This window comes from Lithobates pipiens, unplaced genomic scaffold, assembly GCF_037356315.1.
Source record: "Lithobates pipiens isolate NorthernLeopardFrog02 unplaced genomic scaffold, aLitPip1_a1.2 Scaffold_30, whole genome shotgun sequence".
NCBI classification, from domain to species: Eukaryota; Metazoa; Chordata; class Amphibia; order Anura; family Ranidae; genus Lithobates; species Lithobates pipiens.
The window spans coordinates 41,043,272-41,062,423 of record NW_027507791.1 but is presented as its reverse complement, the minus strand read 5'-3'; the positions used below and the strand labels follow the sequence as shown (position 1 = coordinate 41,062,423).

The following is a 19,152-nucleotide window of genomic DNA, read 5'->3' as shown; positions in this document are numbered from 1 at the left end:
GTAGGCGAGGTTGAAAAAAGACACAAGTCCATCAAGTCCAACCTATGTGTGTGATCATATGTCAGTATTACATTGCATATCCCTGTATGTTGTGGCCGTTCAGGTGCTTATCTAATAGTTTTTTAAAGTTATCGATGCCCCCCCCCATTGAAACCACTACCTGTGGGAGAGAATTCCACATCCTTACCGCTCTTATGGGCCATACACACAATAGAATTTTCCGACAACAAATGTTGGATGTGAGCTTGTTGTCGAAAAGTCCGACCGTGTGTATGCTCCGTAGAACATTTGTTGTCGGGATTTCCGCCAACAAATGTTTGAGAGCAGGTTCTCAAATTTTCCGACAACACTTGTACACCATTTTAAAGAATGTCATGTTTGGTATATTTACTTGGTGTAAGATCGTCTCTTATATTTTACCAAACAATTGGGCAAAATATTGTGTTCGTGTGCAAAAAAATTCAAAAAAGTTTTCCAAAAAAAAAAAGCGCGCAATTGAAACACCATTTTATTCTGTAGGGCCTCTGCTTTAAAAATATATATATAACGATTGGGGGTTCAAAGCAATTTTTTAGCAAAAAAATATGAATTTTTTCATGTAAACAAATGCAGCGTACACACGACCGGACTTTTCGACAGACTAGGTCCGACGGTCTTCCCGACGGACTTTCAGCGGAGGTCCGACAGACTTCCTGAATGCGCTCTGAAGTAACGCCATACCCCTTGCCATTCCTTCAGAACCCTGTGCTGTGAACAATGACGTCATCGCGGTGCATCCAAACAAACGGCCGGAGCCTGCCAAGCCATAAGGAAGACCGAAGTCAGTGGCGAAGTCACTTAAAGAGGAAGTAAAGGCAAAACATTTTAAAAAAAATAAATACACCCTGTAAGCCAAAGGCATAATGAGCTAGTATGCATAGCATACTAGCTCATTATGAATAACTTACCTGAGAACGAAGCCCCCGAAAGCGGTCCTCCGTCTTCATCTTCGCCGCTGCCATGTATCCCGGAACGACTTCTGGGTTTCGCGGCTCCAGGGCTGTCATTCGCTGGAGCCACGATGACGTCACTCCCGTGCATGCACACGGGAGCCGACACTTGCGGCATATCGCCGCAATCTATGGCCTGCCCAGTGCGCCTGCGCACCTCTGTCTATGGCGCATGCGCCGTAGACAGTGGTGGCTGTCTTTGGGTAAATATCTCCTAAACTGTATAGGTTTAGGAGATATTTCTTGGACCTACAGGTAAGCCTTAATCTAGTCTTACCTGTAGGTCAAAGTTGGTTGTAAGGGTTTACAACCACTTTAAACCCCCTTTCTTTTTCTGATGCTCGGTTTGAATGTCTACAAGTCGTCTTCGCCAGATACCTAAATGCATTGAGTTGCTGCCATGTGATTGGCTGATTAGCAATTTGTGTTACCAAACAATTGAACAGGTGTACCTAATAAAGTGACGATGAGTGTATATAGGAGTGTATGTGAGACACAGAATGTGTTCACGCGTGTGCGTGTGCATCAGAAACAGGTTTAATCACTAAAAGCTAAATTGCAGCAGATTTTTAGCCCAGGTTCACATTGCTGTGTGTTAGAAATCGTGCAAGTTCAATCCAGTGATGCAGTCTGACTTCAGCGGTGATTTGGCAGTTTCTACAAATCGCGCTCCCGAAAGTCACCGCAAAGTTGGCGCCGCACCAATCCGGAAGGTGCCATTGCCGGTGTCCTATCAAATATGGTCCCCCATCGGATAGTGTCCGCTGTGTACTGCGCATGCGCAGTACACAGCACACACAGATTCCGAAAATAGCCGAGGATGAACGGCGCCTGCGCTGTGAGTCCAGGTTCTATCCCCACTATCCAAGTGGACATAGAGCTAGAATAAAAAGAGCCGAGCGGAAGCGAGGCCGAGCGAAGCTCACCCGCGAGGGTCCCTCTAATTTTCACAACCCTGTGTCCGCTTGGATGGGGGGGGCTAACACCTCAACTCACGGCGCAGGCGCCGTTCAACTTCGGAGATTTTCCGAAGCTTCGTCTGCCCCGTACTGCACATGCGCAGTACGGGGCGGACACTATACGATGGCAGGACAATATCTGCCAGAACACCGGCAATAGCCGCTGATTTGGCATGTGATTTGACATGTCAAATCTCATGCTAAATCATACCAATGTAAACTTAGGCTAAAAATCTAGGTCAACATAGCCAAATCAGAAAAATTCTCCAATTCTGCTCATTTTCCTAAACAGAAAACACACCCGTTTGGGTTACCAGACTTAATAACATTAGCCTAACAAAACATTTACGTGTGCTTACCTTTTGTGTAGATTTCAGGATGACTCGTCTGCAAAAGACACTTCAAGTTTTTTTTTTGTTTTTTTACCAGTGATTGTCACTCCACATGGTTTGCAAAGGGCCTTGTTCTCCTTAACATCAAATGTAAAACGCATCCATACATCTTCTCTTCTCTTTTATCCAGACAATGGCATTTCTGTACAGTTTGTGCAGCAAGTGGGGATGGGGAAGTAAATGGGAGCGAGCATAGGAGTGCGCACACGGTGTGCCGGTGGTGACTGGGCACACCCTAATCACCCAGTGCGCATTAGCATTATTCTGTGTTGCAGCAAAGAGATCAATGTGCCAAGGCCATATAAATTATCTCACAAAAATGAGTACACCCCTCACTTTTTTGTAAATATTTTATTCTATCTTTTCATGTGACAACACTGAAGAAATGACACTTGTCTACAATGTAAAGTAGTGAGTGTACAGCTTGTATAACAGTGTAAATTTGCTGTCCCCTCAAAATAACTCAACACACAGCCATTAATGTCAAAACCGCTGGCAACAAAAGTTAGTACACTCCTAATTGAAAATGTCCAAACTGGGCCAATTAGCCATTTTTCCCTCCCCGGTGTCATGTCTCTTGTTAGTGTTACAAGGTCTAAGGTTATGAATGGGGAGCAGGTGTGTTAAATTTGGTGTTATCACTCTCACTCTTTCATACTGGTCACTGGAAGTTCAACATGGCACCTCATGGCAAAGAACTCTCTGAGGACCCCGTCAACTCTTTGCAAACCTATTCTTTCCATATTGACCCCATCAACCCTCCACACTCCTCTTCTTCCCATATTGACCCCGTCCACTTTCCGCACTCCTCTTCCCATACTGACCCCGTCAACCCTCTGCACTCCTCTTCTTCCCATATTGAGCTTGTTAACCCTTCGCACTTCTGTCCTTTTCCAATACTGATCTTGTCCACTTTCCACACTCCTCTTCCCATACTGACCCTGTCAACCCTCCGCACTCCTCTTCTTCCCATATTGAGCTTGTTAACCCTTCGCACTTCTCTCCTTTTCCAATACTGACCTTGTCCACTTTCCGCACTCCTCTTCCCATACTGACCTCGTCAACCCTCCGCACTCCTCTTCTTCCCTTATTGAGTTTGTTAACCCTTCGCACGTCTCTCCTTTTCCGATACTGACCTTGACCACTTTCCGCACTCCTCTTTTGCACATACTGACTCCATCAACCCTCTGCACTCCTCTCCTGCACATACTGAACACTAATGCCACGTACACACGACTTGTACTTGCTTAGGAGCATGCGTCGTTTTTGGTCCGTTGGAACAGCATACAGACGTGCGGTTTTATTTAAAAAATGTTCTATTTCTACGTCCGTCAGAATAAAAAAAATAAATAAAAAAAAAGTCAGATGAGGCCCACACACAAACTAAATATCCGATGCTGCCGTAAAGTCCGACCATGAGTACGCGGCATAAGACTCTTCTGTAGCCTTGTTTGAAATATCCCTAAACTTCCCTCTTTGAGAACATGCACCCTTTTTTGAATTATAAATAAGTAACATAATCCAAACAATGTCCTGGTTTTCTGCAATCATTCCACAAAGACCTGCAGTATAGGCAAGCCTTTCAACTTTTTCAGGCTTCTTCTTGCTTCCTTTGACATGGGATTGCCCTTGATCCTGTTAGATATAAACAGTCATCAGATCCCAGCAGAAAACTTTTAAGGCCCGTATACACGTTAAGAAAATTGGAAGTAACATTTTGTACGATGAACGATCGGCCAATTATCTGATTGTTAGTATAGTGCTTTTGACAGCCGATTCTGACTTTTCGGATGACAAAACCTGAAGGCCCACGCTATAAAATTTTTTTATCATGAACACAACATCCGATTTTTGTTTCATTAGTACAGTTTCCATCCAAAAAATAATAAAATAAGAGTAAGATGGAGACCATATAGTTACATAGTTACCTAGTTAGTAATGTTGTTGAATAAAGACACCAGTCCAACCTGAGTCAGTGTCTACAATTGTCCCTCATCTACATTGTGCCTCATTAAGATGCTTATCTATTATATCATTATTTATTTAAAGGTACTTATATAGCGCCGTCAATTAACTCAGCGCTCCACACATACACCACACACTCACATCGGTCCCTACCCTTAAGGAGCCCACCATCCAAGGTCCCCAACTTACATTCATATACTAGGGACAATATTGGACAGAAGCCAATTGACCTACCAGCATGTCTTTGGAAATGAAAGAATACATTACAAAACAATTCAACACATTACATAACTTCCGAAGTTGTATTCTGTTGTATAAGAATATTCGTAAGTTGAGTAACCTCTTCTCTTTTGATATGAGACTAGCATGCAACAAAAAATAATAATCGTCTGATAATCTGATCATGTGTATCCAGGCTTAACATGATTTCCCAGCATCCTATTACGCCAACTTGTCACCTTCTTGTAGGACTTCAATAACTAAGTGGTGAGACTGTACTACAGAGGCGAATGGGGTGATATCAGGCTATGAAACAGGGAATATTTGTCCTGTGAGATCTGTTCTGTTACCTCCCACAGCCACCAATCCTATTCAGACTTCACTTTTCCATCAGTCATTCTGAAGGCAGGACCCGTTTGACCAAGTCCTGCCCAGGACATAACGCGTACAGGGGAAGGAGCCACGCATAACGCCACCCGTGGCCAGTTTACTGGAGAGTGCTAGTTTGCGCACTTGTGACAAGTGCCAGAATTGTAAGTGGTGTTGCATTTATTGAATACATAATTACATAACAGAGAGCAGTAGATTCTTTCTAATTGCTTATATATTGATATCAACGATCCTACGGAGGAATTGGCTGTCTCTGATCCATCAGACCATTGTGGAAACTATTAAATCCCTTTGTGGAATGCTTGTTTGACCATCCTGTTGGTTCAAGGGGTCATGTTCCTAAGGTGAATGGCCATCTGTGTGTATGGTGAACATTATATGACACCTGCATGTTCAATCTAGAGAGACCTCTATGCACCATCTGGGATCTTTTTTATGGACTTTTTATGGAAATTTATTTGGACATATATTTTATAAGATTTATATTTTTTTAATATATGAATATTTCTTGCACTGCAACATTTTCCTTTATTAGCTTATTTGAAGGTGCTGTGTAATTAGCCTTGAAAATTCAACTGCAATTAGTAGTATTTAATCAGGATTGTTTTTCGCTGATTACTGTATTTATTGGTGTATAACATTAACTTTTTCACCCTGTAAATTGGGTGCAAATAGTGTGTGCGTGTTATATGCCGATACTGCAATTTGGAGGGAACCGGGAGGGGGGCAGAACGAGAGCCGTCAGATTATATACAGCAAGAATCTCCTGTTTACTCAGCGTCCTCTGTAATACAAAGTCCCGTCTCCTGGGCCGGCATTGGACCACTACTCTGTCTTTCATAGAAGCTGATCCAGGAGGCGGGACATTGTATTAAAGAGGCCGCTGAGTAAACAGGACATTCACGCTGTATGTAATCTGACGGTGCCTGTCCCGCCCCCTCTCTGTCCTCTCTGAGGCAGCAGTAACCTGAGGTGAGGCTGCAGATGGGCATTGATCAGGCTGCATTCATGGCAATGGTGAGGCTGCATATGGGCATTGACCAGCCTGCAGATGGGCATTGATCAGGCTACATTGATGGGCAATTGTGAGGCTACAGATGGGCATTGATCAAGCTGCATTGATATGTAATTGTGAGGCTACAGATGGGCATTGATCAAGCTGCATTGATGGGCAATTGTGAGGCTGTAGGTGCATTGATCAAGCTGCATTGATTGGGCAATTGTGAGGCTGCAGATAGGCATTGATCAAGCTGCATTGATGGGCAATTGTGAGGCTACAAATGGACATAGATCAAGCTGCACTGATGGGCAATTGTGAGGCTGCAGATGGTATTGATCCAGCTGCAGATGGGCAATGTTGAGGCTGCATTGATGGGCACTGACCCTTATTTTGCTTTAAAGTTCTTTATTTAAAATTTGAGGCTTTTTTCCTGAAACTTCCCTCCTAAAATGAAGGTGTTTGTTAGATGCTTGTGCGTGTTATATGCCGATAAATACAGTATTTTTAGCTTATATTTAGGGATTACTCTGATTGGTGGCTGAATGAACAAAGCAAAGTTTTATGTTGGTATAAAATAAGGGATGGCAGTATAAACCTCTAATGCCGCATACACACGGTTGGACTTTCCAACGGCAAACGTGCGATCGGAGCTTGTTGTGTGTAGAGATTTTGGGAGATGGAAATGCCGATGGAAACTGTCTGATGGAGCATCAGACAGTTTCCATCGGAATTTCCATCTCACAAAATCTAAGATCTTGTTCTCAAATTTGCCAACAACAAAATCCGTTTCCGTAAATTCCGATCGTGTGTAGACAATTCCGACACACAAAGTGCCACGTATGCTCAGAATCAAGCAGAAGAGCCACACTGGCTATTGAACTTAATTTTTCTTGGCTACTGTGAATAGTGATGAGTAAATAATAGGAAACATGCTGTATCAGGTGAATATGTGCAATTTGCCTGGTGCATTACTAAACAGTCAAAGTGATCCAAAATGATTACTAACCATTAAATAAACAGCCAAAATTGCAGCGGGCCCTTTTAAAGAGGAATACCTTGCTCGAAGAAAGCTTGGAAGACCTATGATTATACATTAGAAGCCAATGGGATTATCACAATACAGTCCATTGGGGCATAGCACCCTTCACACCAGTCAGGTCCACTGCGCTGTGTTTAACCCCAATGCATCAACACATTATGTCCCATGTTAACATGCTCACATGTAAAAAGTATAGCCACTCAAACACCTCTCATTCATCCTTCCAAAGGTTCTCCTCTCATAGTGAGTGCACCTCTACAACCAATAAAGGTGAGACACATTAGAGCAGGCTTTCTCAACCTTTTAACCATAGAGGAACCCCAAAAATATTTTTCATGTCTCGAGGAACCCAACAGGAAGAATGTCCCCCTTAAAGTGGTGTTTTTCGAATGCCACCCTTAAAGACAGCTAAAAAGATATTTGGTGTCATGCTGCTGGCTTTGCTAAGTGGTGCTGAACCTTGAACTTTGTAGGCATCATCATCAAAAAGGTGGTTCATCAGCCACAGCTCAAGGAACCCCAGGGTTGAGAATGGCTGCATTAAAGGGCCATGGCCAAGATGTACGAAAAACATAGCTGAAGCCTCTGTTAGCTTACCAAGTTGTTGTGGTTGATCTATGTGGGTTGGGCCCCCAAATTTTCTTTCATGAAGACATGTTAACACACGTTGCATTGACGCGGACCATTTTTTTGAATCGGCTGTCTAATGCAGTACATCAGACCAAAAATCAGGCCTGTATTATACCACGTTACAGTGTGTGGCACATTGTGAAAGTGTTTTGAAGCCATTCACAATCAATGTCACCACAGTGACCCAACACATTACCAGGTCCACATTGGTGTGAATGGGCCTTTAAAGCCCAGCTCTGTTTCTTAAAAAAGAAAAAGAAAGGATTGCTCAGCAGATTTGAAAATTTGTGTTGCAATATTTGCCATTTCTCCAACACTGTAACTCCACAGACTCACAATTCTCTGATCCAGTGCAGCTCCTCTTCTGCCCAGTTTTACCCAACTCACTTCCTGTGGGCCAAGGTTGTCATGGACACACCCCCTGGAGGCATGTCATAACACAAGTTGGGCTCCCAGTATTTCAAGGGGAGCAAGACAGCTGTCATTACACAATGGCTGTGCCGTCCTGGAGTACATATCGACCACTGGCACTGCTGGAGAAGAAGAAAAAGGGGCACCGGCGCGCAGGAGGATGGAGCTCTGAGCTGAACTTTACCGTTTTAAAAGATGTTTCAGGTCTTTGGAATAAATGTTGATCATTCCAAGCGTAGAGTTTTCCAAAAGTTTTCATTTTTGCTGGGCAGCTTGGCCTTTGAAGGCCTATGAAATAAGTATGTTTCTCCACCCCAAACTCACTCATCCATGTCTTTATGGACCTTACTTTGTGCACTGGTCCAAATCATTTGGTGGAGGGGGGATTATGGTGTGGAGTTGTTTTTCAGGGGTTGGATTTAGCCCCTTAGTTCCAGTAAAGGGAAGTCTTAATGCATCAGAATACCAAGACATTTTGGACAATTTCATTCTCCCAACTTTGTGGGAACAGTTTGGGGATGGCCCTTTCTGTTCCCCCATGACCGCACATAAGTGTACAAAGCAAGGTCCATAAAGAGATAGATGAGGGGTGCGCATGCGCGAGGCTTCCAAGATGGCCGCGATCATCTAAAGCTCCGCTGCCTCGCGGAACAACGGAACCCCTACCGCACGGCACGGCTACCCTTCCGCTTCCCGAGTTATAGGGGCGGAATCCCGAAGTGTTGGGGCACATTTCTGAATGACCGGTGGACTGGCTAAACGCAATCTCGGCCCGCTGTTCGCTTCATTGGACGTGAGGGAGAAATCCAAGATGGCCACCGCAGCACAGCTCCTGTCTCAGGATCACAGATCCGCAGGCACAGTGGATTTCAGGTCAGATACAGACTTTCCTCCTCTCCACGCCACCCCAGGCAACCCCAGGGGTCTCCCCAAGGAAGCCACACCGTCCCCGGCCTCCACGGTCTCTCTGCTGGAACGCACCATCCAGGAGTTCTCTCCCTCCCCAGCGGGGACCTACAGAGTTACCCAGACCGCCATGGCCCCCCACGAGGCTGCTCATACAGACCCAGTCTCCCACATGGATGCCCTGTTTGGCAAATTCTCTGAATTATTAGAGAGGGGCCTCTCCCAAACTGCCTTGCAAATCACGGGGGAATTGAAAGCCGATTTTATTAACCTAGGCTCCCGGATCGAAACGATCGAACATAAAATGGAGGATACCATAGCCAGATCCATCCAAAACTCCAGACACATCTACTCAGTACAGGAGCAATTGGACATAGCCATGGCCCGTATAGATGACCTCGAAAATAGGTCACGCAGATATAACGTCAGAATTCGCGGGCTTCCAGAATCAATAACTGATGTGTCCAGGGCGGTGCAAGACCTCATCCAACAGCTAATCCCAGACATCCCAGCTACCAAGCTTGAACTTGACCGGGTCCATAGAACCCTCGGCCCCCCTAGGAAGGATGGCACCCCGCGAGATGTTCTGGCCAAGCCACATCACTTCTCGGTGAAAGAAGAATTCATGAAGAGAGCCAGATCCCTGCAACACGTCAATTACCAGGGACACCAGGTTCAGATCTTTGCGGACCTCTCCCCCTCCACGATACAGAGACGAAGAGCTCTAAAACCCCTCTTGCTTGCAATGTCCCACAAAGACATAAAATACAAATGGGCATTCCCTTTTGCGGTCAGGTTCACGGACAAAGGGAAGTCTTTTGCCTTCTCCACTTTTCCCGAGGGGGAAAAGCTCCTCACCAAGCTGAAAATCATCTCTCAAGAAGCTGACATGGACACTTCTAACCCTAGCCAGGGATCTAACAAACGACCCACTCCTAACAGCCCACAATCCCCGTTATGGACCTCCGGAAGAGCCAAGAAGGTCAAGGATAATGCACCCACCTGAGCAACTTTCAGTCCCATTATCATTCTCTCCATTTTGTGACTGACCGTCCGAGGACCTGGAGAGGGCCGGAGGACTGCTCCCCAAACTTGGAAAGTTTGGCCCTCCAACCCTTTTTGCCCTCCCCTTGCCTAGGACTTGTGCTACCCTTGTTCTACCCTTATCCCCATTGCCTCCAATAATCCGGGACGCTATGCAGTACTTTGTCCATCTACTGGACTGCCCGTAACCCCGCATATATTTTTTTTTTTTTTTTTTTTTTTTTTTTTTTTGTTTTGTTTTTGTTTACATACCCTCGAAATGGGCCCTAAGGTTGCTTTGAGGATTTCCCAGGGGGCTGCATTCCTCAGCACCCCCCCAGGATGTACCATCCTTCCTTATGCCTTAAGAACAGCGTTCATTTCTTAGCCCCAGTGTCTTCTAGGCATTATGTTTAGCCGTGCCTCAAAAGAAAAGTTCCTTTTTATGTATATTGCTGCTTTTATGTTATTGCTATTTAAAGTTGTTTTCACAGTTCGGGTAGTTACCCGACTAGGGGTCCCCAGTTCCGCGAGGGACCACATGTGTAACTCTCCCTCCCTCGGCCTTTCCCAGGCGTCTGAGGGTCGGGACTCCTGACCTTATGGGTCGGTTGTCTTCATTGTGTTTGCTTGGGATTTCGGGGGGTGTCTCCTGCCCTGATCTCCTCTTTCTCTTCTCAGGAACCCTTTCTTTCCTTGCCCTTTCTCCCCTTCTCTTCCCCCTTGATGGTAAGCTTCCCCCGTTGAATGTTTGCATGACACTATTTTTTTTCTCCTCAGGTTGGGCTGAGCCAACCCAGTCGACATGGTATCCTGGGAGACATCCTCGGGCCACCGATCTCAATGCCCTTACCAAGAACCCAGCTATAGATTGGGTAAGTGAGGTCGCTTTCAGATGCTGGGCTCCCCCTCTGCTCCATGGCTGATCCACAGGCTGCTAGGCTTAAGATAGCCTCCCACAACATTCAGGGTCTTAATTCCCCCATCAAACGGAGAAAAGCCCTCGATTACTACAAATCCCTGAAACTAGATATAATTCTGCTTCAGGAAACCCACTTTCCTATCCGGTATAGTCCCAAGTACCTACATGCCCATTTCCCTCAGTTCTTCTTAGCCAACGCGGAATCCAAGACCAAGGGGGTGGCCATTTTGATGGCCAAAACATGCAAATTCAATAAGAGTTTTGAAAAAGCGGATCCGGAGGGCAGATTTTTACTTGTAAAGGGCACTGTGGGGGACCAACTTTACTCCTTGGTCTCCTACTATGCCCCAAACACGGGTCAGGCCAAATTCTTCGAATCCATGCTACGTACCTTAGCACCTCTTTTAGAGGGGACGGTTATTGTCGGAGGAGACTCTAACGTCGCCTTTGATCAAGGACTTGATAAATCCTCCCCCTCACGTCCCCGCTTAACCAGGCCCACAAAGGCAAGCTTACGGATTGCCAAATTGCTACACGCTCATGGGCTATCCGATGTCTGGCGGGAATTAAACCCCACAAAGAGAGACTACACTCACTTCTCAGCGCCTCACCAATCATATGCACGCATAGACCACATACTTGTCCCCTCCTCGCTCCTTCCCAGGATGCTCAAAGCCTCCATCACTGACACAGTGATCTCAGATCACTCACTTGTAATTGTGACGGCCCTGGGGGGCTCGAGTGGGAGACATCCTAGGCATTGGAGGTTAAATGAATCCCTCCTTTCGGAGCCATCACGAGTTATAGATCTCGACAAAGCATTGAAGGAATATTTTTCTATTAATGCGACTCCTGATGTCTCCCCCGAGACCCTGTGGGCGGCGCACAAAGCTTACATTAGGGGAAAATTCATGCAATTGGGTTCTCAAATAAAACGGGAAAGGCAATCAACCATCCTGAAGCTAGAAGAGGAATACTCTAAACTCAGAGCTCTTCACAAAAAGGACCCCCTCCGTACCCCCACGGCCATACTAGACAGGACTCGCCTAGAACTAAATCTCGCCCTCACCACGAAAGCTGAAAAATCAGTTAGGTGGGCTGGCCACAAATTTTACTCACAGGCGGATAAAATAGGCACTCTCCTGGCCAATAGACTCTCCCCTAGAACCAAGCTGAGCACCCTCCCTCGGATCAGAAGCGCGGGACTCCCGCCCACGTCTAATCCGGTCACAGTTCTGAATGCCTTTCAGAAATTCTACACCTCTCTCTACAGTAGCTCCCCACCCCCCAAAGATAACCTCCTCCCAAAGTTTTTGGAGGGTCTACCCATCCCGGCCTTATCGGACGTTCACAAACAAGTTATGGAAGCCCCCTTCCAGACAGAGGAGATACTGGAAGTCATCAAGACTCTTAAAAAAAGCTCCGCCCCTGGTCCCGACGGCCTTTCGATCCCTTACTATAAAGCCTTTGCCAACACACTAGCTCCCCACCTGGCCAATCTCGGTAACCATAAAGCTAATGGAGACCCCCTGGATCCCCACCTTAACACGGCGTATATCACGGTCATCCCCAAACCTGGCAAGAACTTGGAAGATGTCAGCAACTACAGACCGATTTCCCTTATTAATAATGATCTCAAAATTCTTACGAAAGTTATGGCCAATAGGTTAGCCTCCTTTATTGGACGCTATGTCCACAAGGATCAAGTTGGTTTTATTCCCGGCAGACAGGGACCTGATCAAATTCGGAGGGCGATCGATATTATCTCCATTTTGCAGTCTAATTGGGAAGGGGGATCCGAACAATCTGGCTTCCTCCTTTCCTTAGATATTCAAAAGGCTTTCGACTCGGTCTCATGGCAGTACATCTTCCAGCTCTTTGACAGGTGGGGATTTGGGGCTCGCTTCCTTGGCTTATTACAGGCCTTATACTCCCAGCCGAGGGCCCAAATTCGAATGCAGGGATACCTTTCCGAGCCAATTCCCATCACCAGGGGGACCAGACAGGGGTGCCCCCTATCCCCCCTCATATTTGCAATAGCCATTGAAACACTGGCGATCGCAGTCCGCCACAATATAGACATCAGAGGTGTCCAATGCGGTAGTCAAACGCACAAATGTGGACTCTTTGCGGACGACATACTGTTGTTCCTCACTTCCCCCCTCACAACCCTACCCAACTTATCCCGGGTATTGGACGACTTTGCCAAGGTCTCAGGCTTGAGGGTTAATTACTCCAAGTCTGTGGCGTTGAATGTTTCTCTCCCCACTCACCAAGTCCTCTCACTCAAACAATCCTTTCCGTTCCAATGGAGTGAAACTGCCATCCAATACTTGGGTATCTCCCTCACACCTAAAATAGAGATGCTATATGCCCACAATTACCCCAAATTATACAGACAGCTGGAAACTGACCTCTCCTCATGGTCTAAACATGAATTATCCTGGCTTGGCCGGATTAACTCCATAAAAATGACCCTTCTCCCCAAAATCCTTTACTACTTTCGAGCCCTGCCAATACCAGTTCGGAAGGACCACCTTTGCTCTCTGCAAAGCAAAATACTGAAATATATTTGGGGTAATAAGGGATACCGTCTACCGCAAAACACGCTCTTCCTGCATAGACGCAGAGGGGGGCTGGGTCTGCCTAACCTCCACAAATACTACCTTGCAGCTCGCCTAGCCCAACTCTCCTCGATCTACTCCAAATATGAGAAACCGGACTGGCAGTCCATAGAACGCTGTGCGGTACCCTCCTATACACTAGATTTTTTATTATGGTGCCCGCCCAAAGCCAGGCCGCCCATCATGTCCCCATCCCTCTCTCACTCCTGTGCCCTATGGGACGGCCTTCGCAAAGAGCCTTCCCTAGTCTCCACTATAAGACCCCTTGCTCACATGTTCCGTAATCATGACTTTCCCCCCGGTCTGAACATTGAGGCCTTCAGATGGTGGTTGGACAAGGGACTATACCGGATAGGTCACTTTTTTAATTCCAGGGGTCCGATTTCCCTAGCTTATTGTATCGAACACTTAGAGCTACCAAACACAGAGAGGTTCCGCTTCCAACAAATATCTCACTTCTTGAACTCACTTTGGAAAAACAAACCCCTTCCTCCTCCCTTTACTGAATATGAAGCCTGGTGTGGTGGAGTCGGGGAGCAGAGGGGTGGTATTTCAGTGATCTACACGGCTCTCACTTCCCCAACGGGTAAATCCCCCTATATGACGGCTTGGGAATCTGATCTCCAGACCTCTGGTAGTCTCGAATCCTGGCAGCTGGCCTTAGCCAGATCCTTTCGTGGGATCCAGAACACCTCACTAATGGAGGCTAGCATCAAATTGATAACCAGGTGGTACCTCACTCCAGTAAGGCTAGCCAGAATATATCCCACGGCTAATCCCTTATGTTTCAGGGGGTGCCAACTTCGTGGCTCCATGATCCACATCTGGTGGGAATGCCCTAGACTCCGTTCGTTCTGGACTAAAATCTTCAACTTGATTTACTTAGTCACAGGCTGCCGGGTTTCGAGAACTCCAGAGGTTGCGTTACTCAACACCCCGATTCCTTTGATATCTGGTAACATTCAGAAACTAACTTATTTTATTCTATTAGGAGCCAAAATTGCGATTGCCTCCGCATGGAAGCAACCCAAACCCTCCTTCCTCGCAGTTAAGAGGAAGATATCGTGGATAATGTCCCAAGAAAAACTATCAGGTATTCTGTCAGACACCACACCTAAATTCCGAAAGGTGTGGGACCCTTGGGCCCGTTACATGGGAATCTCTCTGCTGCCGGGGGTACCCCCAGGCCCTCCCCTAGGAACCAGACCTCACCCCTAAAGCACCCATTCTTACATTGAATGCGAAACATTCCCTCGCTATATCCTTCCACCCTTTCAGGACATAGCTTACCTTCCCCGACCCCTCTGTTCTCCTCTTCTCCTTCTTTCTTCTCTTCTCTGTCCTTCTAGTCGTTCTAAGATTTTGGTTTGCTCAACAGAGCTGTAATTGACAGGTTCACCATACAGTCCAATTTAATGTTGCGGTACCCACTGCAGACGATCCTCCGACTGTTTCTCCCCTCTGCGAGGGAGGGGCCTGGGAGGACACTCCCTCATCCTGGCACAGCAAGTTCCCTATTAGGGGTGTCGGGATGGGGGCTCCTGGGAGTTACCCTAATAGTTCGACCTGGTGGGCTCTCCCGGGGGGGACACCCTCCGTTTACCTCTTATTAATGTAGCCCCTCGATAAGGAAGGGCTTGCCGACTGTACACTCCTGATATTGTCTGTTTTTCACTAATGTCTCATGTTTTCTTTACTTACATTGTGACAGCAGGCCCTCCCTGCTGCTGCTAGATTGTGTACTGTTTTACGTATGTAAGTGCCTTTAATATAAAATAAAATATTTTGAAAGTAAGAGATAGATGAATGAGTTTTGGGTGGAGGAACTTGACTGGTCTACACAGAGTCCTGACCTCAACCCGATAGAACACCTTTGGGATGAATTAGAGAGGAGACTGTGAGCTAGTTCTTCTGATCCAACATCAGTGCCTGACCTCACAAATGTGCTTCAGGAAGAATGGTCAAAACATTCCCATAGACACATCTCCTAAACCTTGTGGACAGCCTTCTCAGAAGAGTTGAAGCTGTTATAGCTGCAAAGGGTGGGCCAACTCAGTAATCAACAGTATGGACTAAGACTGGGATGCTATTAAAGTTCATGTGCATGTAAAGGTAGGTGTACCAATACTTTTGACAATTACGTGTATTTCAGTCCAATACTTTCTTATGCTATATATGTTTTAGCAGTATTAGAAACTTTTATACTCACTGTAATTTCTCTATCCGGCTTGTTGCCACAGCTCCCATTAGTGTCCCAAAATGAGGGCCATCCAGATTGTTATGAGACAGGTTCAGTATCCTCAGTGTCTGGTTACTTTTTATTCCAATTGCCAGGTGGGGACAGGAACTGTCTGTCAGCTTATTTGCATCCAAACTGTCGAACAAAAGTAAAATAATTATTTAAGTTTGCTGTAAAGCCACTTTTTACTGTTCTATAGCACTGCAGTTTTTCTTGGGGGTGGCTGTTGCCACCCCCAAGTGCTTACTCTTAGCTGTGAGTAGGCACTCTTGGTAGTGTGAAACACGTTAGTTATTGTGCTTTGCTGTGACCCACTTTTGTGTGATTCTGCTTCACGAATAAAAGGCATTTGAATTTATCTTGGAGTGCGGACATCCAGAGTTCTTCAATTATTTGCTATAGGTTGGCATATGACGGGGCACAAGAAGTCCCCATCGCGACACCCTGTACCTGGAGGAAATGGAAACCACTGAAAATAAAATAATTGTGGTGAAGTATGAATTCCAGGACACCTGCAAGAAAGTCATTGGTCTTTCTTTCGAACCGGCTATTCTGAAAGATAATATGCCGGTTACATACGTGACACTATGCAATTATTGTAAAGCATATTATCTTTCAGAATAGCCGGTTCGAAAGAAAGACCAATGACTTTCTTATCAACCCCTTATGTGGGATGGAACTGTACAGAGCCTCCACGTCTATAGCCACCAGGACTGACATGGAGGGAATGCACAGTCCATCGTGTCACGTATGTAACTGGGTAAATTGGTTACATAGGGGCGCACGTGTCCATCTAGGAATCTACTTAACATTTCAGTGATTGAGCCATTGCCTGATATGATGGGCTTCCCCGATGGCCTGTGCATGTTGCGGACTATAACCGAAGCATGTTCCAAGCAATTTTCATCTGGATGCAAGATATTTTTGAGTGTTTACGCAATCTGCATGCTTAGTGCACACGCAATTGAGAAATTCAACATTTTGATATTTTGCTTGTTTATTTATTTTTTCAATGCATATATCCTTATATTTTCCCTTTATCAATTGTGTGTAAGGTCACCTTGAGGCGAGGTGACAGATGCACACCGTAGGGATCAGGACCCTACGGCTGACTGCTGCGGACGGGAGACAGATCCCACCGGGGTTAGAGCGTAAGATTCCCTGGGGCGCGGAGTCTAAGAGCCAGCAAGTGTTCACCAGAGCCTCTAGTGGTGAGGATGGACTTGGCAGCAACTGGCTCCAGGTCGCGACCCCCAGCTCACACCCACAGTAGGTAACAGGAGGATAGGGATAGTGAGGGACAAAGCCAAGGTCAGGGCCTCAAGCAGACAGGAATAGTCAGGGACACGCCAAAAGGTCAGGATCACAGGCAAACAGGGATTATCAAGGACACGCCAAAGTCGGTAATGGAACAACGGAAGAGCACACGGCAGGTAACAGGAAGCTAAACACACAAAGGTTGATCAGCAGGGTTGGTCTGCAGTGCACAGGTTAATATAGAGCTCCCTGATAGGAGCTAGGGTGGAGCCATGCCAGAGGATGGATTACAAAAGCAGACAGGTGAAGGTCGGCTGGTCTCTAGAGATGAACACATGGAAACAGGTAAGCAGACAAACTATTGCATAACCATGACATTGTAGACGTATTCGCGTCCTGTTGTAACTACATTTCCCTGAAGAAGAGAACCAATATTGCAGACTTGAAACGCCTTGTTGCTCCTATTTTCAACAGACTAATGCTTGTTGTCAACTTCAACTGTTGTGTTATTGCATATTTCTGTATCTCCATCCTGCATATTCTATGTATTGTACATGTTACTTTTTAACTTTAGTCTATTAAAAAACATTATATATTTTTCAATACTGTCTTAGTGATTTAGATGCACACTACCCTTCCAAAGTCCCACTTAGAGGAACATTTTCTTTAACCATTTTCTGACTAAAGATCCACTTTAAATCAATGGCTTTACTTCCACTTTAAATCAATGGCTTTACTTCCACTTTAAGTAATAACAAAGAGACTTCTGTCTTTAGAACCGGTTTAATTGCTTCCTCAATAGCATGTGAACTGTGTAGCCTTAATTTTGTTTTGAAACATAACATTTACTTAGCATTTTTCCCAGCATTGTGCATTTGAGGAAGCTATCACATACAAACCTTATGGATCCAAATATAGTGACAATTTTGGGTTGTGTAATCTTACAAAAGGTCTAATATGTCTTGCTGACTGATCCCCCAATTGTCCTTAAAGGGGTTGTAAAGGTTCATTTTTTTATTTTCTACATAGGTTCCTTTAAGCTAGTGCATTGTTGGTTCACTTATCTTTTCCTTTGATTTCCCTTCTAAATGTTTTTTTTCTTTGTCTGAATATCTCACTTCCTGTTTCTCCTCAGTAAACTTCACACTACCATCCGAGCGGTGGTTAGTCAGCCAGAACAGCTTACTGAGGAGAAACAGGAAGTGAGAAATTCAGACAAAGAAAACAAAGAAAAAAAACATTTAGAAGGGCAATCGAAGGAAAAGATAAGTGAACCAACAATGCACTAGCTTAAAGGAACCTATTAGGAAATAAAAAACAAACCTTTACAACCCCTTTAATCAGTTCATTGACATATTCTCTGGGGGAGCTTGTCAAATGCATTTTCAGATTGGCCATACCTTGCTTGCCATAACTTTTTAATCACACTGCGGCCGTGGTAATTGATGTCCAAGTGTACATGAAGCCTTAGAAAGCTATTCAATTCTTCTTGCATTAGTCTTCAAACAAGAACATTCTCTAGTACAGAGGTTGAGAGCAGAGCCTCCCAAGGACAGAATCATCCATAATTCCTTTGAATCAACAATTTTCCACATCTACTTCTGAGGGATTACATGCGATTCCACCCAAGGAAGAATGACTAAATGGCTACAAGGACCTTTAAAGTGGTTGTAAAGGCTGAAGGTTTTTTTACCTTCATGCATTCTATGCACGTAGGTAAAAAACCTTTAGTGTCCAGCTCCCCCTTAGTTTTCTCTAATACTTACCTGAGCCCAGATGAGATCCAGCGATGTGCACAAGACCAGAGGCTTTTCCAGGTCTCTCCCTCCTGATTGGCAGGGATGCAGCAGTTGGAGACAATGGCACCCGCTGCTGTCAATCACAGTCAGTAAGGCAGGGACAGGGGGCGAGGCTGAGCCATGCTCTATGTCTTATGAACACATAGCGAGCGAGCATGCACGAGTGCCCCCACAGCAAGTGGCTTGCTATGGGGGGCACTAGACAAGGGGGAGGGGGCCAGAGCACCAGCAGGGGACCCAAGAAGAGGAGGATCAGGGCTGCTCTGTGCAAAACTACTGTGCAGAGCAGGTAAATATGACATGTTTGCTGTTTTTTTTTAAACAACATTTTTTCCTTTAAAATCACTGTAAGGCCCATACACATGATCAAAAAATTGTACAAAAAATA

The 19,152-nt window shown here is 45.5% G+C and overlaps 1 protein-coding gene across 1 annotated transcript in view; it reads right to left on the bottom strand.

Annotated features, from left to right (window-relative positions):
• Positions 1 to 3,737: 3,737 nt before the first annotated feature.
• The window catches only part of LOC143942694 (NACHT, LRR and PYD domains-containing protein 3-like), a 70,827-nt gene continuing 55,412 nt past the window's right edge, over positions 3,738 to 19,152 (bottom strand). Inside the window, exons 10-11 of the mRNA XM_077464074.1 lie at positions 15,679 to 15,843; positions 3,738 to 3,975 (exon numbers count right to left, since the gene is read on the bottom strand). Of these exons, the coding sequence (XP_077320200.1) occupies positions 3,888 to 3,975; positions 15,679 to 15,843 (253 nt within the window). The 3' untranslated portion in view covers positions 3,738 to 3,887. The remainder of the gene's footprint in view (positions 3,976 to 15,678; positions 15,844 to 19,152) is intronic.